The sequence below is a fragment of the Dendropsophus ebraccatus genome, chromosome 9 (genome assembly GCF_027789765.1).
Source record: "Dendropsophus ebraccatus isolate aDenEbr1 chromosome 9, aDenEbr1.pat, whole genome shotgun sequence".
Taxonomy (NCBI): Eukaryota; Metazoa; Chordata; class Amphibia; order Anura; family Hylidae; genus Dendropsophus; species Dendropsophus ebraccatus.
Window position 1 is genome coordinate 8,374,244 of NC_091462.1, and position 23,931 is coordinate 8,398,174.

At 47.5% G+C, this 23,931-nt stretch overlaps 1 protein-coding gene across 2 annotated transcripts in view; it reads left to right on the forward strand.

Annotated features, from left to right (window-relative positions):
- The window catches only part of HSPBAP1 (HSPB1 associated protein 1), a 49,457-nt gene that overhangs the window by 7,032 nt on the left and 18,494 nt on the right, over positions 1-23,931 (forward strand). The window contains exons 2-5 of one of the 2 annotated variants that reach the window (XM_069982458.1): positions 68-253; positions 3,548-3,732; positions 19,944-20,080; positions 22,743-22,914. In XM_069982458.1, the coding sequence (XP_069838559.1) occupies positions 68-253; positions 3,548-3,732; positions 19,944-20,080; positions 22,743-22,914 (680 nt within the window). The remainder of the gene's footprint in view (positions 1-67; positions 254-3,547; positions 3,733-19,943; positions 20,081-22,742; positions 22,915-23,931) is intronic. The other variant, XM_069982459.1, reaches the window with a different exon arrangement.

Sequence of the window (23,931 nt, forward strand, 5' to 3'; positions counted from 1 at the left end):
GTTGGGGGATGGGGGGGATGTGTAATAATACAGATATGTGTCATGTTCTTACACTATTATTCTGCAGCCGCCAACACTAAGCCGTTCACGCCGCAGGAGGCCAGAGACGCCGTCCTCGATGCCTCCCGTCCTGTGGTCTTCCTGAATATGACGGACGACTGGCCGGCCTCTCGCTGGACTCTAACCCGCCTGTGCGATGTGTTACAGGAGCAGACGCTGAGATTCCGGATCGGAAAAAGGAAAATGGACACAGGTAACAAATCAGAGACCAGATGTCATTCAGCATTCACCTCTGACCCCCAGAGCTGCACTCATAATGCTGCTGGCTTTTACTTCCTCTGTCCTGCAGCAGAGCAGATCCTATACAGTTCAATATGACATTGCTTCACTGGTCTCCAGTATAGTGTACAGTACACACGCTACATCTCCCAGCACTACTACAGTTATAACACTAGCTCCTTCAGCAGCTTCTCAGTGTCTCTCTCTCTCTCTTTTATTTTGCAGCTCATTCTCTCACACCTCTCCATGGACTTTTATCAGCTTCTGTGTGTGTGTGTCTCTCTCTCTCTCTGCCTCTTTTTCTATACAACTGCTTCCTTATCCTTCCCCCCCCCCCTCTTTCAGTACATTATAGAGCAGTATTGAGCAGTTTAGGCTGTCAATCCAGCATTAAAGAAGATGTAACCCTCTCTAGCACTTTCATCAGCTTCTCTGTGTCTTTCTCTAGTAATCTGCTCCCTCCTCCCCCTTCCCCTCTCCATAGACTTTTTTAGGCAGCACTGAGAACATTACAGATCACTACTGAGCATTGTAAGCTGTGAACACAGCATCAGGGAAGAACTTTCAGCAGCTTCTCTGTGTCTTTCTCTAGTAATCTGCTCCCTCCTCCCCCTTCCCCTCTCCATAGACTTTTTTAGGCAGCACTGAGAACATTACAGATCACTACTGAGCATTGTAAGCTGTGAACACAGCATCAGGGAAGAACTTTCAGCAGCTTCTCTGTGTCTGTCTTTAGGAATCTGCTCCCTCCCCTCTCCATAAACTTCTATGGGAAGCATGGAAAAGATTCTAGAGCACTACCGGGCAGTGTAAGCAGGGAATCCAGCTGGGAAACTCTAGCACTTACTAGAATGTTCAGCATTTTCTCTGTGTCTGTCTCTAGGAATCTGCTCCCGTCTCCATAAACTTCTGACATTATCTGTCAATGACATTACAGAGCACTACCTGGCAGTGTACGCTGCTCAATTCATCATTGGAGGAGGGAGGATGTAGCTTTCACTAGAACTTTCAGCAGTTTCTCTGTAGCTGCCCCGTCCTCCCCCTACCCTCTTTGGGCAGCACAGAGAACATTATAGAGCAGCACCGAGCAGTGTAAATTGAGAATCCAGCACAGGGTACGATGTAACACTAGAGCTTTTCTTTCTGCATCTGCCCTCTCCCCCTCTCATCAATGACTTCTTTGGGCAGCTGTAACCTTACCCCTCAGTGAGTTGACCGATCTGAAGTTGGCGAGTGAATTATACGTTAGGAAGGAAGGGGAGAGTAGCGGGTTATATACAGAATCCCATAGTGTCATGCTACTAACCCTGTGTGATGGCATTGAGCGTTGCTGCAACCGATCCCGCAGCCTCCAAATCTCCGCATCTCCCTCCCGATCTGCACAATCACTTCCTTCTAAGTGGCTTTTAGCGCCAGAATAATGGAGCCTATAAATATCCGTGGAGACGGCGAGGAGCCGGATGGGAAGTGATTCAGCGCCATTAATGGCCTCCTCCAGCAGAATGGCTTCTCGCCCCTGACAGGCTGTGATCCCGCGTAATGCTCCTCGAGTGCGGCAGGAGCCGCGGGTGACACCAGGGAGGCCGCCCAGCCCGGGCCTCAATATTACAGGATACGGACGGCGCCGCTCATAGGGAACGTGCCAGAGAATGTCGCCTTCACCGCTAATCACAGGTTCTGCCGGGAAGTCGGCGACAGATTACAAGGTTTAAGTTGTTCCAGTTTAAGAGAACAAATTGTAACGTGAAGGGATTAGAGCGCCGCTCTCCACCGCCGCCTCCATCTTCTCGCACACAATGTCGCAGGAGATTAGTTATTCCGGTCAAGGAGCCAATTAAAGGAGTAGCTCAAAAAATAACCCTTTCAAATCAACTGGTGCCAGAGAGTGCCAGAGATTTGTAATTTACTTCTCTTTGTAAATCTCCAGTCTTCCTTTACTTATCAGCTGCTGTATGTGCCGCAGGAAGTGGTGTATTCTCTCCAGTCTGACACAGTGCTCTTTGCTGCCACCTCTGTCCATGTCAGGAACTGTCCAGAGCAGCAGCAAATCCCCATAGAAAACCTCTCCTGCTCTGGACAGTTCCTGACATGGACACAGGTGGCAGCAGAGAGCTCTGTGTCAGACTGGAGAGAATACACCACTTCCTGCAGGACATACAGCGGCTGATAAGTACTGGAAGTCTGGAGATTTATTAGTAGAAGTAAATTTCAAATCTCTGGCACTTTCTGGGACTAGTTGATTTGAAATAATTATTTTTTTGCTGGAGTACCCCTTTAATGGTTCTATGTGGTATCACAATAGGTGGCTTGTGTAGGACTATAACTCTCAGCAGTCTTTAGAGCTGCTGTATCTAATCCTGTCTTACGTGATACAGTCTACTGAGCTGTGAATCTAAACCAGAGATTGGGAACCTCACGCCCTCCAGCTGTTGCTAATCTACAATTCCAGCTCCGCTTAGGCCGTCCAGGCATGATGGAATTTGTAGTTTTGCAACAGCTGGAGGGCGGAAGGTTCCCCATCCCTGATCACATCCGCTGAGCCATGTATCTAAGCCTGCCGTGTGATACTGTCTGCAGGGCCATATTTACCACTAGGCACCCGTGGTCCGGTGCCTAGAGCAGCACCTTGCAGGGGGCAGCACTGGGGGCGGAGGGAAGGAAACAACTGTTTTTTATTTTTTTAGTCTCCCACCTCCAGTTCTGACTTGCCAGCAAATCTGGTGTCTTTTCGAGGGAGGGGTATGGTTGTATTGGTCAGGTTGATATGGCTGTGTTACCCAGTCACAGTTTATGTTTAAGGCTATGTTCACACTTTGTAAGAGACCGGCCATTCCGTGACCCGGCTGATCTTTCCGGCCGCAGCGTTCTGATGCGGGCACATCAGCGCGCGCCCGCATCAGAGCTTCTCATAGCACACAGTGAAGCAAGCGGCCGGAGCCGCTCGCTTCATTGTGTGAAATGACAGGGTTTCCTATGGCCGCAATTCATTGAATTTCGGCCGCACAAAACTGCATTACGTAGTGTGAACATAGTTAAAAAGCAGTTAAAAACCATGAAATACACAATTCAGACGATGTAGAGAAATGTATGTGGCCGACACCACATTCCCCAAGATGGTGCGTCTTCAGGTTTAGTGCCTAGGGCAGCAGCAGCTGGTAATACGGCCCTGGCTGTCTGCCGAGCTGTGTATCTAATCCTGTTTTGTGTAAGTCTGTCTCATATAAGACATGTGACCCGCTGACTATACTCGCCTGGTCTGGTCCCGCAGAGCCGCAGTTTGAGCCCCGGTGTGACTACATTGACGGGACCCTCGGACAGTTCCGGGCCTGGATCAGCACAGCATCTGCAGAGGAGTCCGGACCCTTCAGCCGTTTTGATAAAGCCGAGTTTTGGGCGTACGCGGATTACAAGTACCTGGCCCTGTTATTTAAGGACCGACCAGAGCTGCTGCAGGTAAGGCCCATTAAAATGGATGTGATTGGTCCTGAGGGGCAACGCGGCCAGTGGGAGCCTCAAATAACGTGACATATAATAACTCATCATGGAAGGGGTTATAACTCATCACCTGTCCAGGGGTCACATGATAAGTAGCCGATCTCAAGGACAGGGGGTCACATGACAAGTAGCCGATCACAAGGACAGGGGGTCACATGATAAGTAGCCGATCACAAGGACAGGGGGTCACATGATAAGTAGCCGATCACTAGGACAGGGGGTCACCTGATAAGTAGCAGATTACAAGGGAAGGGGGTCACATGACAAGTAGCCGATCACAAGGACAGGGGGTCACATGACAAGTAGCCGATCACAAGGACAGGGGGTCACAAGACAAGTAGCCGATCACAAGGACAGGGGGTCACATGACAAGTAGCCGATCACAAGGACAGGGGGTCACATGACAAGTAGCCGATCACAAGGACAGGGGGTCACATGACAAGTAACCGATCACAAGGACAGGGTCACATGACAAGTAGCCGATCACAAGGACGGGGTCACATGATAAGTAGCCGATCACAAGGACGGGGTCACATGATAAGTAGCCAATCACAAGGACAGGAGTTGCATGATAAGTAGCCGATCACAAGGACAGGGGGTCACATGACAAGTAGCCGATCACAAGGACAGGGTCACATGATAAGTAGCCGATCACAAGGACAGGGTCACATGACAAGTAGCCAATCACAAGGACAGGGTCACATGAGTAGCCGATCACAAGGACAGGGTCACATGATAAGTATCTGATCACAAGGACAGGGGTCGCATGACAAGTAGCCGATCACAAGGACAGGGGGTCACATGATAAGTAGCCGATCACAAGGACAGGGGGTCACATGACAAGTAGCCGATTACAAGGACAGGGGTCGCATGACAAGTAGCCAATCACAAGGACAGGGGGTCATGTGATAAGTATCTGATCACAAGGACGGGGTCATGTGATAAGTAGCTGATCACAAGGACAGGGTCACATGATAAGTAGCTGATCACAAGGACCGGGTAATGTGATAAGTAGCCGATTACAAGGGAAGGGGGTCACATGATAAGTAGCCGATCACTAGGACAGGGGGTCACCTGATAAGTAGCAGATTACAAGGGCAGGGGGTCACAAGACAAGTAGCCGATCACAAGGACAGGGGGTCACATGACAAGTAGCCGATCACAAGGACAGGGGGTCACATGACAAGTAGCCGATCACAAGGAAGGGGTCACATGACAAGTAGCCGATCACAAGGACAGGGGGTCACAAGACAAGTAGCCGATCACAAGGAAGGGGTCACATGACAAGTAGCCGATCACAAGGACAGGGGGTCACAAGACAAGTAGCCGATCACAAGGACGGGTCACATGACAAGTAGCCGATCACAAGGACAGGGGGTCACAAGACAAGTAGCCGATCACAAGGACAGGGGGTCACATGACAAGTAGCCGATCACAAGGACAGGGGGTCACATGACAAGTAGCCGATCACAAGGACAGGGGGTCACATGACAAGTAGCCGATCACAAGGACAGGGGGTCACATGACAAGTAGCCGATCACAAGGACAGGGGGTCACATGACAAGTGGCCGATCACAAGGACAGGGGGTCACATGACAAGTAGCCGATCACAAGGACAGGGGGTCACATGACAAGTAGCCGATCACAAGGACAGGGTCACATGACAAGTAGCTGATCACAAGAACAGGGTCACATAAGTAGACTATCACAAGGACAGGGTCACATGATAAGTAGCTGATCACAAGGACAGGGGTCGCATGACAAGTAGCCGATCACAAGGAAAGGGGGTCACATGATAAGTAGCCGATCACAAGGACAGGGGGTCACATGACAAGTAGCCGATCACAAGGACAGGGGTCGCATGACAAGTAGCCGATCACAAGGACAGGGGGTCACATGACAAGTAGCCGATCACAAGGACAGGGGGTCACATGACAAGTAGCTGATCACAGGGGGTCATGTGATAAGTAGCTGATCACTGGATTAAGAAGAGGTCGCCATTGTTATTCTGGTGTCTCAGTACAGTGGCCAGCATGCTACACAGCGTGGCTATTGCCCTGGAGGTATCCTGCCCCCATTGCTGGGAGTGGTAAATTAGAAAGAGCGGGTGACCCACAGGTTCAGGAATAAGATGCACCAAAGGATGTGAAGGCATGCTGGGAGTTGTAGTTTGCAGTTATTGGTGGATGCAGCACAGGTTGTGATGGGATGATGGGAGTAGTAATGATGGGACAGATTGGGAGTCTGGCTGTCTGTCCATCTGGCAGTGATGGGGGGAGTTGGCGGTAGTGCGGGGTGTTCTCTGGAGGAGCGGGTGACTCGGTGCTTGTTAAACATGAGCTGAGCCTTGTCTGGTTGTCTTGAGCGTTGCAGACGTCTTGTTCGGCGCTGTTGGTGCCGGCGGGGGGTGAGGCCCAGTCAGCCATGTCTCTGATACTTCCCTGATTAATTGGGCCATTTGCGACGTGCTGGAGGTGGCGATTGCTCTGTTTATCTTCGGCGGCTGCGCCGGTCGCGGTAATGATTCCATTATCCCTCTCAATGAGCGCCATCCTGCATCTTAATGCTTCTCCCTTCATCCTGATTCCGTTCCATCAGATATTAACCCCTGCAGCGCCAGGGGAATAACCCGCCCTCATCCGCACGCGCTCACCGCGTTATCTGTCTCCGGTGTGAAATAAAAAGGCCGCCGATTACCCGTCAGGAGAGATTAGCGTGTTCCGGGCCGTTGATTACCAGTGCGACCTTGATGAATGGACGGAGCGTCCTTCCTAATTCTTAAAGCTTTTTAGTTTTCCTCACATTCGCTCTTGCAGAACATTCTGGCGGCCGTAGATGAAAGTGCTCAGTTGTGTCTGACTCTAATGGCAGCAAGCGTTTTACCTTCTGGTTCTGGTGTCAAGCGGATCAAGACATTTCTCTTCCTCCTTAAAGGGGTATTCCACTCACACACAACCTTTATGTTGCTGTCCATGGTAAGCTAACAATTCATTCCATACTTGTTATTATTTATTCAGTCTCCTTCCCTCAGTTCTCATCTGCTGCTTTCTGCTGAAGACACAACAATCAGTTTGTGAGCTTCTCTCTCTGTCTTCTCCTCCTCCTCCTCCTTCTCCAGATGTTACAAAGTCACTGGCTGGCTGTATCTGCAACATTGTATCTTCTTTGTAATGCTGTGAGGGTTACTATGAGGTCAAGTTGCTGATGAACTCACTGTGTACAACCCTCCCAGCATTACAAAGAAGCTGCAATGTTGCAGATACAGCCAGCCGGGGACTTTATCACATCAACCGTCTCAGAAGGGAGGGGGGAGGAGGAGGAGACGGAGAGAAAAACTCACAGATTTTTGTGTCTTCAGCAGAAAGCAGCAGCAGAGAACTGGGGGAAGGAGACTGAACAGATAATAACAAGTGGGGAAGGAATTGTTAGTCTCACCATGGGCAGCAATATTTGTTGTTTGAGTGGAATAGCCCTTTAGGGTGCGTTCACACATACAGGATCTGCAAATTCAAGTCAACGCCATCAAATCTGCTGCAGATCCTGTACAGGTGAATGTACCCTTATAGGGAAACTGTCAGCAGGTTTGACAAATCTAACCTGCTGATATGTCCCTTCATCCTTGGTGCCGTTTTGATGCTACAAGGTATTAGCAGTTTATTCCCTATGCTAATGATGTCCGTGTCAGGAACTGTCCAGAGCACAAGAGAATTTCTATGGGGATTTGCTGCTGCTCTGGACAGTTCCTGACAAGGACAGAGGTGGCAGCAGAGAGCACTGTGTCAGACTGGAGAGAATACACCACTTCCTGCAGGACATACTGCAGCTGATAAGTACTGGATGACTGGAGATTTTTAAATAGAAGTAAATTACAAATCTGTATAACTTTCTGATAACAGTTGATTTGAAATTTGAAATACCACAAAAAAAAAAAAAAAGTAAAAATTGCTAGAACTGCTTCTCTTTATTCACATACCAAAAAGAAATGTCCAATAAAGCGATCAGAAAGCCTGAGCGTGCCCCAAACAGTGGGAGTAACAACCACAACGCACAGGAATATACCGATTGGAACAAATGTTTTTTTTCACTCAAAATAGTTTTAACCCATGAAAGAAAAAATTGTAAAAAATAAATAAATCTCTATATACTGGGAATCTCTGTAGTTGTTATAAATCCCAATGGTGAATTAGCGTTTTTCTCTTTACCAGAGCGTTCGGATTCTGCGCGGCTGATCTGCCGCCTCCCGCCCTGCAGCCGCCCGCCAGCTGCTGTCACTTTCATCCTGTTAACAGAACGTGGCTGTCACCTTCCTGCTGTTTGCGGACACGTCTGCCACGTTCGCCGGTGTTTGCTCCTGTGCGCTGACCCAGAACATTTCTAATCTCCGTCCTGCGACGCCACAGATCCCTTAATGGAGTTTGCAGTCCATTATGTTATTAGCGACATACCGCTACCTCACTGTTAATTAACATTAGCAAAGGGACGAGATCAAGGAGAGATAGAGGCTGCAACGGCCGCCATTGTGTCCCCATACTACAGCCGGAACCCGGAGCAACACAGTGACCCCACCAGCAGAATAGTGAGTGCAGCTCTGGGGTATAATACAGGATGTAACTCAGGATCAGTAATGTATGCACACAGTGACCCCACCAGCAGAATAGTGAGTGCAGCTCTGGGGTATAATACAGGATGTAACTCAGGATCAGTAATGTAATGTATGTACACAGTGACCCCACCAGCAGAATAGTGAGTGCAGCTCTGGGGTATAATACAGAATGTAACTCAGGATCAGTAATGTAATGTATGTACACAGTGACCCCACCAGCAGAATAGTGAGTGCAGCTCTGGGGTATAATACAGAATGTAACTCAGGATCAGTAATGTAATGTATGTACACAGTGACCCCACCAGCAGAATAGTGAGTGCAGCTCTAGAGTATAATACAGGATGTAACTCAGGATCAGTAATGTATGTACACAGTGACCCCACCAGCAGAATAGTGAGTGCAGCTCTGGGGTATAATACAGAATGTAACTCAGGATCAGTAATGTAATGTATGTACACAGTGACCCTACCAGCAGAATAGTGAGTGCAGCTCTGGGGTATAATACAGAATGTAACTCAGGATCAGTAATGTAATGTATGTACACAGTGACCCCACCAGCAGAATAGTGAGTGCAGCTCTGGGGTATAATACAGAATGTAACTCAGGATCAGTAATGTAATGTATGTACACAGTGACCCTACCAGCAGAATAGTGAGTGCAGCTCTGGGGTATAATACAGAATGTAACTCAGGATCAGTAATGTAATGTATGTACACAGTGACCCTACCAGCAGAATAGTGAGTGCAGCTCTGGGGTATAATACAGAATACTAGAACCACGAACGCAACATGTGAACAATCAACATTCTCCCATTTAACATTCTCTACAACATACTCACCGGAGTATAAATTAATTACGGACATTCTTCACAAAAATCTTCCCATCCTGCGTCAAGATGCAATTCTCGCTGAAATCCTTGATCTGGGACTCAGATGTGTACCACGCAGGGGCAAGTCTTTGGGAGACCTTCTGTCACCCAGCATGCTGTTTCCGGAGTCCTCACATACAACTTGCAAATTTCCAGGCTGTCACAAGTGTGGGGACAGTCGATGTCCAGCGTGTAAATTCATTCCGACAAGCAAAAAAACTTTTTGCAACAACAGTGGAACCAAAACTTATGCCATTAAGGATTTCATGAACTGCAACTCGGACCACGTCATTTACATGATAGAGTGCACAACCTGCAGTCTATCTTACGTCGGCTGCACTATAAGAAAATTCAAACAACGAGTGAGTGAACACCTCACCAGTATCAAGAAACAGAATAAAGTTAATGCTTCAGGAGCTGCTAAACACTTCATAGAAATACATGCGGGTAATGTCAGCTCCTTTACAGCATATGCTATCATAAAAATAAAAAAACCGCCAAGAGGAGGAGATTGGCAGAAACAAGTTTTGCACAAAGAGGCAGAAATGATATATCGCCTGAATACCCGGCATCCAAATGGTCTAAATTTCAAAAATGACTTGCTTTATCACTATTTTTAATACATACATCTTGCAATTTTTGCATTTATATTTTCTTTTTGTATATTGCATATTAGCTCATGTTTAATATTAAGTGTTGCTCACTCTTGCTATACATGATGTTTAGTCGTAGACACCCATGCATAATTATCCAGCAAAAGTATCTGTGTATGCAACACCTGTGCCGTCCCAGCACAAGATCCGTGACGTAGGGATCTCATCCCCCTTTTTTTCATTGGTTGGTCACCTGTTTTTATTCGTCCTTCACTCACTTCTCTTGAGACCATGATTAAGCGCAGTAGCGCGAAACGCGTAGGTCCTGCTATGCCCACCATGGGATTTTAATGCACGAATAAAAGTTACATTTTAACCTGCTACGTCTAGGAGTGCCGACTTCAAAACTCCCCCTTCTCCTATTGCTGCAAACCAAGCCTACGGCGCCTGGCCAACGCCCTGATGTTCGAGCACCCAACCTTGCACCTAACCTGTCGCTGCTGCATCTAGATCCACTGGTGAGCTGTATCTTTTTCTATATATTTTTTCCTTTTTTTGCTATTTGCAGAGGCCCACAAGATACGAGTCTCCCACATGATAAACTTAATCACAAAAGACTTTATATCTATTGGCAGCCACAGTCTTCAACCCAACTAAATGTGGAAGTTTTACATTTATTTATATATATACATATTTCTTTTTTCTTTCTTTCATTTGGATGCCTATCCACACAAATCTCCTCTCTCTAATCTGAACCAAGTTTCAGATAACTCAGTCTAACTCAACCATGGAACAAACCACACAACCATCATCAACTCCCATAGACTTTGATTTAAACAATGTGTTGGAGGAAAGGAAACGTAAAATCACTCAGGTGTTTGATCTCACCCCCACCGGCAACCCTGAGTGTAGGAGCTTGTTCACACAATGGGAAAAACAACGCTCCCAGGAACTGCGTCTTTGGTGGGACCTAACAACACTGAACACGTATGCAGATAAACATATGATACCCCGGGGCTTAAGAATTTACAAAAATGCCACCTCCAACATATCAGAGGACTTTCAAATGGAGTGGGCAGAGGCAATAACGGATTTTTCTTTCCGGCTCATCGGTATCATAACTAAGCATGAAGCCATTAAATTAGAACAACTCAAAACTGAGATACAAACTACAAAACAACAACTTGCGGGTTTTATGGGTTCAACAGAATATGAGGAACTGAATAAACAAACAACACAAAAGATACAATCGCTAGAGGAGTATATCATTGGTATAAAAAAGAAAAAATTCCAACGCGATAATGAAGATTATAACTTGAACCAAGTATACACCTGGAAGGAAAAAAAAACGCTACACTCCGAAGTCAATTTTAAAAAAACCTTCCAATGAACAGCAGTTCAATACCTCACATGTAAGCTTCACCTCCACGGACATAGATTCAACAGATTATTCGGACTTGGAAACAGGCGTGGAAAACACACATGAACAACCAAGAATAAATTCTAGGAAGATTAATGATATACCCAGAAATTCGAACAGAAACGCCTCTGTTCATGGCAATGAACTAGATGTTCCTAGAGGAGGAGGGGGAGCAAGACCAAAACAATATTACAACCCTAAAAAAACCAATAAACAACCAAAAAACGCATACGACGTGCGGGGAGAAAACATAGACACAGCTCAAAGGTACCCCGCACGGGAGAGACGCAAGAGAGCACACTAAAAACCGCATGCGATCCACCACAGATAAATGAAATATCTACTTCTCCTATAACCCCAACACATCGCAACTCACACACACTGGAATATGCAGACAATAAAGACTCTGGAGCACAACTGAATCGCACTACAAATACCTATGCTACCTCTGAGGCCATACTGAACTTGTCATCATTCAAACTTAACCAGGATCACATAAAATTGTTGGAAAAGGGTCTCACTTTCGTGCCATCAAATCATTTTGACATGTTTCGGACATTGATGGACATTAACCGGCTGGCAAGACTACTCACAGTTAAAAGACACTTTTTTCACTCCTGTGTAGAACCCTCACCCATTCTCACAAATAATAATGACACCACAGATAATGAATTTGTGGATTTGCTCTTTCAGGACCAAACAAATTTACTCCAACTTATAGATCTGGGTATAGAGGGCACAACTGAGAATCAACAGTCAATACACAGTGTAACATCCACTGTATCCAATCCCTCCTTCTACCCTTTCAAATCTCGGGTGGAGGCTTTGGATCATTTTCAGTTTGCCATGGAGCGGGATCTCAGGAAACTGTCAGAAAAATTAGGACCTATTCACAATAACATTACAAAACGTGAAAAAAATGCTATCAAGGAATTACAGGATAACAAAAATTTAATCATTAAAATGGCCGATAAAGGCGGAAAAATTGTATTACTTGATCGCAAAACATATTGTGACAGCGCCTATGACATACTGAATGATGCCACTACTTACCGTAGATTGCAATCAGATCCCACTCGAATTTTTAGAGAAACTCTTACCAACATTGTACAAGAGGGCATAGCATTGGGTATCATGGAGGAGAAACAACTTACCTTCCTTGTTCCCGCCTCTCCCACTTTACCGATTTTTTATGGGTTACCCAAAATCCATAAGGGAATCAACCCCCCCCCTTTACGTCCTATAATTTCGGGAGTTGGCTCCCTCAATGAAAGGGCATGTGCCTGGCTGGATAAACTACTTCAGCCCTTGGTGGTGAGAGTACCGGGGTACCTGAAGGACTCCAGCTCAGTTTTAAATATTTTCAAGAATTTTTGTTGGAGCTCCACTTTTTCCTGGTTAAGTTGTGATGTGACGGCACTGTACTCGTCTATACCCCACACTTTAGCGATTGCAGCCCTGTCACATCACTTATACAAGTACAGTAAATACAGCCACGAACTCAAAGAGTACATCATTGACCTAACAACTTATTTACTCAAACACAATTATTTCACTTTTAATGATGAGTTCTTTTTGCAAACAAGAGGAGCCCCGATGGGGGCTAGATTCTCCCCCACATTAGCAGGCCTATACATGGCCTGGTGGGAAGAGCAGTTCATCTTTAATCCCAGCAACCCTTTTTTCCACAATATAAAGTGGTATGGACGTTTTATCGATGATCTGCTATTGGTTTGGGAAGGAGGAGAAGAAGAGGTTAAAAATTTCATTACCTACATTAACAACAATACATTAAATCTCTCCTTCACTCACTTTCTCCACAAAAATGAAATTGCCTTCTTGGACATCAAATTACAAGTATCAAATTCCAATAAAATTACCACTTCTGTTTTCCGCAAAACCACAGCAGGGAACACCATCCTTCATGCTACTAGTGAACATCCCCTACACACAATACAAGCTATCCCTGTAGGAGAATTCACACGCATCAAACGCATATGTTCTGACAGTGCGGTTTTTGAATCCCAATGCAAGGAGTCCTCATCCCGTTTGCTCAGAAGAGGTTATAGTAAGCAAAACATCAGTAGAGCCCATAGAATTGTATCCAGGAGAAATCGTGACACACTACTGTCTAGAACCACGAACGCAACATGTGAACAATCAACATTCTCCCATTTAACATTCTCTACAACATACTCACCGGAGTATAAATTAATTACGGACATTCTTCACAAAAATCTTCCCATCCTGCGTCAAGATGCAATTCTCGCTGAAATCCTTGATCTGGGACTCAGATGTGTACCACGCAGGGGCAAGTCTTTGGGAGACCTTCTGTCACCCAGCATGCTGTTTCCGGAGTCCTCACATACAACTTGCAAATTTCCAGGCTGTCACAAGTGTGGGGACAGTCGATGTCCAGCGTGTAAATTCATTCCGACAAGCAAAAAAACTTTTTGCAACAACAGTGGAACCAAAACTTATGCCATTAAGGATTTCATGAACTGCAACTCGGACCACGTCATTTACATGATAGAGTGCACAACCTGCAGTCTATCTTACGTCGGCTGCACTATAAGAAAATTCAAACAACGAGTGAGTGAACACCTCACCAGTATCAAGAAACAGAATAAAGTTAATGCTTCAGGAGCTGCTAAACACTTCATAGAAATACATGCGGGTAATGTCAGCTCCTTTACAGCATATGCTATCATAAAAATAAAAAAAACCGCCAAGAGGAGGAGATTGGCAGAAACAAGTTTTGCACAAAGAGGCAGAAATGATATATCGCCTGAATACCCGGCATCCAAATGGTCTAAATTTCAAAAATGACTTGCTTTATCACTATTTTTAATACATACATCTTGCAATTTTTGCATTTATATTTTCTTTTTGTATATTGCATATTAGCTCATGTTTAATATTAAGTGTTGCTCACTCTTGCTATACATGATGTTTAGTCGTAGACACCCATGCATAATTATCCAGCAAAAGTATCTGTGTATGCAACACCTGTGCCGTCCCAGCACAAGATCCGTGACGTAGGGATCTCATCCCCCTTTTTTTCATTGGTTGGTCACCTGTTTTTATTCGTCCTTCACTCACTTCTCTTGAGACCATGATTAAGCGCAGTAGCGCGAAACGCGTAGGTCCTGCTATGCCCACCATGGGATTTTAATGCACGAATAAAAGTTACATTTTAACCTGCTACGTCTAGGAGTGCCGACTTCAAAACTCCCCCTTCTCCTATTGCTGCAAACCAAGCCTACGGCGCCTGGCCAACGCCCTGATGTTCGAGCACCCAACCTTGCACCTAACCTGTCGCTGCTGCATCTAGATCCACTGGTGAGCTGTATCTTTTTCTATATATTTTTTCCTTTTTTTGCTATAATACAGAATGTAACTCAGGATCAGTAATGTAATGTATGTACACAGTGACCCCACCAGCAGAATAGTGAGTGCAGCTCTGGAGTATAATAACGGATCAGTAATGTAATGTACACAGTGTGTCGGTGATCCCTTGTAGAGTCTGTAGAGCTCAGTGACTGACGTTGTATATGTTATATATGTTGGCTGTACGTATGATCGATTGATTTCAGGTGAGAATGATAGAAGACGGGTGTCGTTTTTCCCTCCCTGGATGTAGTATCTGGGGCTGCGTTGCCCTTCAGTGTGACCTCTGTATATCTAGTATTTGGGATGTTACACAGGATGCTACAGGTCTTTGGCCTGTTTGCAGGGTGGGGTGGTGGGGGTCTCAGAGATTGATTGTTCAGTCGGTGACTTTTGACATTCTCTTTGCTCTCTGTGAACTTTATCAATCATTGAAGAAGAAGAAAAATCACAGAAACAGAAAATCAAAGCTGTGACGGCAAAACTGAGTCGATCAATAGGGAAAAACACGTCCGATAGAGCGAGCGAGAGAGTGATGGAAGGTGCAGAGACCCCCACAGAGCCCTACAGCTTACATTATATACAGCCCGGACCCCCACAGCTTACATTATATACAGCCCGGACCCCCACAGCTTACATTATATACAGCCCGTCCCCTACAGGTTACATCATATACAGCCCGGACCCCCACAGGTTACATCATATACCGGCCCGAACCCCACAGGTTACATCATCTACAGCCTGGACCCCCACAGAGCCCCACAGGTTACATCATATACAGCCCGGACCCCCACAGGTTACATCATATACAGCCCGGACCCCCACAGGTTACATCATATACAGCCCGGACCCCCACAGGTTTCATCACATACAGCCCGGACCCCCACAGGTTACATCATATACAGCTCGGACCCCCACAGGTTACATCATATACAGCCCGGACCCCCACAGGTTACATCATATACAGCCCGGACCCCCACAGGTTACATCACATACAGCCCGGACCCCCACAGCTTACATCACATACAGCCCGGACCCCCACAGGTTACATCATATACAGCCCGGACCCCCACAGGTTACATCACATATAGCCCGGCCCCGGACCCCCACAGCTTACATCATATACAGGCTGGACCCCCACAGGTTACATCATATACAGCCCGGACCCCCACAGAGCCCCACAGGTTACATCATATACAGCCCGAACCCCCCAGGTTACATCATATACAGCCCGGACCCCCACAGGTTACATCATATACAGCCTGGACCCCCCACAGGTTACATCATATACATCCCGGACCCCCCCACAGGTTACATCACATACAGCCCGGACCCCCCCACAGGTTACATCACATACAGCCCGGACCCCCACAGGTTACATCATATACAGCCCGGACCCCCACAGGTTACATCACATGCAGCCCGGACCCCCACAGGTTACATCATATACAGCCCGGACCCCCACAGGTTACATCATATACAGCCCGGACCGCCACAGGTTACATCACATACAGCCCGGACCCCCACAGGTTACATCACATATAGCCCGGCCCCGGACCCCCACAGGTTACATCATATACAGCCCGGACCCCCACAGGTTACATCACATACAGCCCGGACCCCCACAGGTTACATCATATACAGCCCGGACCCCCACAGGTTACATCATATACAGCCCGGACCCCCACAGGTTACATCACATACAGCCCGGACCCCCACAGGTTACATCATATACAGCCCGGACCCCCACAGGTTACATCACATATAGCCCGGCCCCGGACCCCCACAGGTTACATCATATACAGCCCGGACCCCCACAGGTTACATCACATACAGCCCGGACCCCCACAGGTTACATCACATATAGCCCGGCCCCGGACCCCCACAGGTTACATCATATACAGCCCGGACCCCCACAGGTTACATCATATACAGCCCGGACCCCCACAGGTTACATCACATGCAGCCCGGACCCCCACAGGTTACATCACATACAGCCCGGACCCCCACAGGTTACATCATATACAGCCCGGACCCCCACAGGTTACATCATATACAGCCCGGACCCCCACAGGTTACATCATATACAGCCCGGACCCCCACAGGTTACATCACATACAGCCCGGACCCCCACAGGTTACATCACATGCAGCCCGGACCCCCACAGGTTACATCACATACAGCCCGGACCCCCACAGGTTACATCACATGCAGCCCGGACCCCCACAGGTTACATCATATACAGCCCGGACCCCCACAGGTTACATCATATACAGCCCGGACCCCCACAGGTTACATCATATACAGCCCGGACCCCCACAGGTTACATCATATACAGCCCGGACCCCCACAGAGCCCCACAGGTTACATCACGTAAAGCCCGGACCCCCACAGGTTACACCATATACAGCCCGGACCCCCACAGGTTACATCACGTAAAGCCCGGACCCCCACAGGTTACACCATATACATATATATGTCCTGCAGTATCGGGGGATGGGGCGGGTTATACTTACTTTTAGTATGGAGGGTCTTTTATACTTCCTGCAGTATCGGGGGATGAGGGGGGTTATACTTCCTGCAGTATCGGGGGATGAGGGGGGTTATACTTCCTGCAGTATCGGGGGGGATGAGGGGGGTTATACTTCCTGCAGTATCGGGAAGGATGAGGGGGGTTATACTTCCTGTAGTATGGGGGGGATGAGGGGGGTTATACTTCCTGTAGTATCGGGGGATGAGGGGGGTTATACTTTCTGCAGTATCGGGGGATGAGGGGGGTTATACTTCCTGCAGTATGGGGGGGGATGAGGGGGGTTATACTTCCTGCAGTATCGGGAAGGATGAGGGGGGTTATACTTCCTGTAGTATGGGGGGGATGAGGGGGGTTATACTTACTGTAGTATCGGGGGATGAGGGGGGTTATACTTTCTGCAGTATCGGGGGATGAGGGGGGTTATACTTCCTGCAGTATCGGGGGGGATGAGGGGGGTTATACTTCCTGCAGTATCGGGGGGGGGATGAGGGGGGTTATACTCCCTGCAGTATCGGGGGGGGGGGGTGAGTGGGTTATACTTCCTGCAGTATCGGGGGATGAGGGGGGTTATACTTTCTGCAGTATCGGGGGATGAGGGGGGTTATACTTCCTGCAGTATCGGGGGATGAGGGGGGTTATACTTCCTGTAGTATCGGGGGATGAGGGGGGTTATACTTTCTGCAGTATCGGGGGATGAGGGGGGTTATACTTCCTGCAGTATCGGGGGATGAGGGGGGTTATACTTCCTGCAGTATCGGGGGATGAGGGGGGGTTATACTTTCTGCAGTATCGGGGGATGAGGGGGGTTATACTTCCTGTAGTATCGGGGGATGAGGGGGGTTATACTTTCTGCAGTATCGGGGGATGAGGGGGGTTATACTTCCTGCAGTATCGGGGGGGATGAGGGGGGTTATACTTCCTGCAGTATCGGGGGGGGATGAGGGGGGTTATACTCCCTGCAGTATCGGGGGGGGGGGGGGGGTGAGTGGGTTATACTTCCTGCAGTATCGGGGGATGAGGGGGGGAGTTATTCTTCCTGCAGTGTCAGGGATGTGGGGGGGTTATACTTCCTTTATCTGTCTCTGTTTTTTTACACTGTGGTTGTATTGGGGGGTGTACTTGCTGTGTGTTGTATTGGGGGTGTACTTGCTGTGTGTTGTATTGGGGGTGTAATTGCTGTTTGTATTGGGGGTGTACTTGCTGTTTGTTGTATTGGAGGTGTACTTGCTGTTTGTTGTATTGGGGGTATACTTGCTGTTTGTTGTATTGGGGGTGTACTTGCTGTGTGTTGTATTGGGGGTGTACTTGCTGTTTGTTGTATTGGGGGTGTACTTGCTGTTTGTTGTATTGGGGGTGTACTTGCTGTTGTATTGGGGGTGTACTTGCTGTTTGTTGTATTGGGGGGGTACTTGCTGTGTGTTGTATTGGGGGTGTACTTGCTGTGTGTTGTATTGGGGGTATACTTGCTGTTTGTTGTATTGGGGGTGTACTTGCTGTGTGTTGTGTTGGGGGTGTACTTGCTGTGTGTTGTATTGGGGGTGTACTTGCTGTGTGTTGTATTGGGGGTGTACTTGCTGTTTGTTGTATTGGGGGTGTACTTGCTGTTTGTTGTATTGGGGGTGTACTTGCTGTTTGTTGTATTGGGGGTGTACTTGCTGTTTGTTGTATTGGGGGTGTACTTGCTGTTTGTTGTATTGGGGGTGTACTTGCTGTTTGTTGTATTGGGGGTGTACTTGCTGTTTGTTGTATTGGGGGTGTACTTGCTGTGTGTTGTATTGGGGGTGTACTTGCTGTTTGTTGTATTGGGGGTGTACTTGCTGTTTGTTGTATTGGGGGTGTAATTGCTGTTTGTTGTATTGGGGGTGTACTTGCTGTTTGTTGTATTGGGGGTGTACTTGCTGTGTGTTGTATTGGGGGTGTACTTGCTGTTTGTTGTATTGGGGGTGTACTTGCTGTGTGTTGTATTGGGGGTGTACTTGCTGTTTGTTGTATTGGGGGTGTACTTGCTGTTTGTATTGGGGGTGTACTTGCTGTGTGTTGTATTGGGGGTGTACTTGCTGTTTGTTGTATTGGGGGTGTACTTGCTGTTGTGTTGGAGGTGTACTTGCTGTTTGTTGTATTGGGGGTGTACTTGCTGTTTGTTGTATTGGGGGTGTACTTGCTGTTTGTTGTATTGGGGGTGTACTTGCTGTGTGTTGTATTGGGGGTGTACTTGCTGTTTGTTGTATTGGGGGTGTACTTGCTGTTGTGTTGGAGGTGTACTTGCTGTTTGTTGTATTGGGGGTGTACTTGCTGTTTGTTGTATTGGGGGTGTACTTGCTGTTTGTTGTATTGGGGGTGTACTTGCTGTTTGTTGTATTGGGGGTGTACTTGCTGTTGTGTTGTGTTGGGGGTGTACTTGCTGTGTGTTGTATTGGGGGTGTACTTGCTGTTGTGTTGGAGGTGTACTTGCTGTTTGTTGTATTGGGGGTGTACTTGCTGTTTGTTGTATTGGGGGTGTACTTGCTGTTTGTTGTATTGGGGGTGTACTTGCTGTTTGTTGTATTGGGGGTGTACTTGCTGTTTGTTGTATTGGGGGTGTACTTGCTGTTTGTTGTATTGGGGGTGTACTTGCTGTTTGTTGTATTGGGGGTGTACTTGCTGTTTGTTGTGTTGGGGGTGTACTTGCTGTTTGTTGTGTTGGGGGTGTACTTGCTGTTTGTTGTATTGGGGGTGTTTCTATACATATCCTATAACTCCCCTATCGTCCTTTGTTCCGGCAGGAGGTCTCCTGGACTGATTTCGGGTTCCCGGGCAGAGACGGCAGGGACAGCACCCTGTGGGTGGGCAGTGGAGGAGCAAACACCCCGTGTCACATCGATACCTATGGCTGCAACCTGGTGCTACAAGTGCAGGGCAGGTGAGACCAGTGATGGCGACTCTACAGACTAGGACGCATATTCACAGAACTGCTGAGACAGCACCTCCCGGGCCACACCTAAATACAGAAAACTACTCATCCTAGGGGAAAGTGTAGTGGGCATGCTTTGTGACCTGTGTCTAGCTGGCTGTGTAGGAAGGTGTCCCCTATTGACTTCTATGTGATCTGTAATCTGTAAAGAGCTCTGTGACTGTGCAGGAAGCGGGCAGGGAGAGTGTTGTAGGCATGCTCTGTGTCCTGTGCAGGGAATATTCAGCTGCTGAATAGACCTCAGGAGACAGTTCATGGAATGAAGGCGGCTATCCTGTGGTACCAGCTGCTTGTTGGGGGGGGGGGGGGGTTTGGGGAACACATTATATGACATCAGTGGTTGCTTTGATAATGTCTCTGGTATAGTCCAGGCCGGTGCTGGCAGTGCAGGGGTTAATGCTGCAGCCGTGCCGCTCTTGGCCCTGACATGGGGTCTAATGGTTAGATATTGAGCATTAGTGACCCGCTCCCCTCTGCTGTGTTCGCTCGGGGGGGGGGGGGGGGGGGGGTCAGGCCGCTCCACACTCTGAGGCCTTTTATGATTATTTAATACACCATTTATTGATGCAAAAAAATCCTCGGACAGCGAAATGCTCCAAATAACACTTTACATGTGAATACTAATGGAGGCGGCATCGATCCGAGGAGAGAGACTGCTGGAATAGAGGACTGACCGCTGCCCAGGCCTCCGGGCCTCCCTGATCATGCCACTCTGCTGAAATACTCTGTGCTGCCCATACATGATCAGCATGTTACTCTGCGGAAATACTCTGTGCTGCCCATACATGATCAGCATGTTACTCTGCTGAAATACTCTGTTCTGCCCATACATGATCAGCATGTTACTCTGCTGAAATACTCTGTGCTGCCCAAACATGATCAGCATGTTACTCTGCTGAAATACTCTGTGCTGCTGTACATGATCAGCATGTTACTCTGCTGAAATACTCTATTCTGCCTATACATGATCAGCATGTTACTCTGCGGAAATACTCTGTGCTGCCCATACATGATCAGCATGTTACTCTGCGGAAATACTCTGTGCTGCCCATACATGATCAGCATGTTACTCTGCTGAAATACTCTGTGCTGCCCATACATGATCAGCATGCCACTCTGCTGAAATACTCTGTGCTGCCCATACATGATCAGCATGTTACTCTGCTGAAATACTCTGTGCTGCCCATACATGATCAGCATGTTACTCTGCGGAAATACTCTGTGCTGCCCATACATGATCAGCATGTTACTCTGCTGAAATACTCTGTGCTGCCCATACATGATCAGCATGTTACTGTGCTGAAATACTCTGTGCTGCCCATACATGATCAGCATGTTACTCTGCTGAAATGCTCTGTGCTGCTGTACATGATCAGCATGTTACTCTGCTGAAATACTCTGTTCTGCTGTACATGATCAGCATGTTACTCTGCGGAGATACTCTGTGCTGCCCATACATGATCAGCATGTTACTCTGCGGAAATACTCTGTGCTGCCCATACATGATCAGCATGTTACTCTGCTGAAATACTCTGTTCTGCTGTACATGATCAGCATGTTACTCTGCTGAAATACTCTGTGCTGCTGTACATGATCAGCATGTTACTCTGCTGAAATACTCTGTGCTGCTGTACATGATCAGCATGTTACTCTGCTGAAATACTCTGTGCTGCTGTACATGATCAGCATGTTACTCTGCTGAAATACTCTGTGCTGCCCATACATGATCAGCATGTTACTCTGCTGAAATACTCTGTGCTGCCCATACATGATCAGCATGTTACTCTGCTGAAATACTCTGTGCTGCTGTACATGATCAGCATGTTACTCTGCTGAAATACTCTGTGCTGCCCATACATGATCAGCATGTTACTCTGCTGAAATACTCTGTTCTGCCCATACATGATCAGCATGTTACTCTGCGGAAATACTCTGTGCTGCCCATACATGATCAGCATGTTACTCTGCTGAAATACTCTGTGCTGCCCATACATGATCAGCATGTTACTCTGCTGAAATACTCTGTTCTGCCCATACATGATCAGCATGTTACTCTGCTGAAATACTCTGTGCTGCCCATACATGATCAGCATGTTACTCTGCTGAAATACTCTGTGCTGCCCATACATGATCAGCATGTTACTCCCCTGAAACACTCTGCACTGCTGTACATGATCAGCTGTTACTCTGCTGAAACACTCTGCGCTGCTGTGGGGGGACCATACAGGATCAACACGGCACTTTGTTGAAATCCTCTGTGCTGCTGTACATGATCAGCTGTTACTCTCCTAATTACTGTGTGCTGCGGGGGGCCTGTGTAGGAACAGCACGTTACTGTCCTGAAATACTCTGTGCTTCTCTGGGGGAACCATACAGGATCAACATGGCACTTTGCTGAAATACTGTCTGTGGATGTGGGGGGGACTGTATAGGATAGGCATGTTATTCTGCTGAAACACTCTGCACTGCTGTGGGGGGCCTGTATTGGAGCAGCTCGTTACTCTCCTGAAATCCTCTGTGCTGCTTTTACCCACACATTGATGAATCTCCCTCTGTCTCCATCAGATCTTGTGGTTTCTGTGTAATAATTCGGACGTCTCCTTGTTTCCAGGAAGAAGTGGCACCTGTTTCCCCCCGATGACACGCCGTACCTCTACCCCACCCGAATCCCGTACGAAGAGTCCAGCGTCTTCAGTAAGGTCAATGTGGTAAATCCCGACCGCCGGCGGTATCCTGCGTTTTCGAGGGCTCGTCCACACGTGGTGACCTTACACCCAGGCCAGGTATACGGCACATATACATGTATACATGGCACTGAGGCGACCCCTCATTATACAGCGCTGTTACCTCCTCATGCAACTTTAACCCAAATTACTGTACGCGCCACTGGTGTCAGAAAGTTATGTAGATGTTTAATTTACTTCTATATAAAAATCTCCAGCCTTCCAGTACTTTTCAGCTGCTGTATGTCCTACAGGAAGTGGTGTATTCTCTCCAGTCTGACACAGTGCTCTCTGCTGCCACCTCTGTCCATGTCAGGAACTGTCCAGAGCAGGAGAGGTTTTCTATGGGGATTTGCTGCTGCTCTGGACAGTTCCTGATATGGACAGAGGTGGCAGCAGAGAGCACTGTGTCACACTGGAGAGAATACACCACTTCATGCAGGACATACAGCACCTGATAAGTACTGGAAGACTGGAGATTTTTTAATAGAAGTTAATTACAAATCTGTATAATTTTGGCCAGTTTTCCCCTTTAAATAATGTAATTCCCTTGACATCATCCGTCTTGGATGATATATACATGTATATAATTAAATGTAATAACCCAAGAATACTAAGGCAAAAGACAGAGCAGTTTGTACAAGTTGCAGGAGGTCACATGCGCCATCTGCAACTTCAGCCAAAGCTAGCTGGCTGTGACAGTGAAGCTTCCCCCGGCCTCTTGGGGCTCCGGGGTCCTCCGGGCTTTGTCCTTCACCCCTTCATCGTGTCGGAGACATCAGGCGGGGTTCATGACGCCATATCTGGCCACAGCAACATTTACACAAGATAATTCTGATAACATATAAAGTTTTGAGGGAGGTGATCAGAGGGCGCAGAGCGTTTCCCATGGCTGTGCTGACCGTATACAGCACAGGATGCCTGGAAGGATGCGGGGAAATGACTTCATGTTCTGCTATCTGAAGACGCTGAGCTCTGCTGTGTTCTCACAGTGACAGCCGCATGTCTGGAGCGCCACCTGATGGTCAGTCTGGGAATAACAGATGATTCTCTTTCTTGTCACCATAGTTCGTTGTA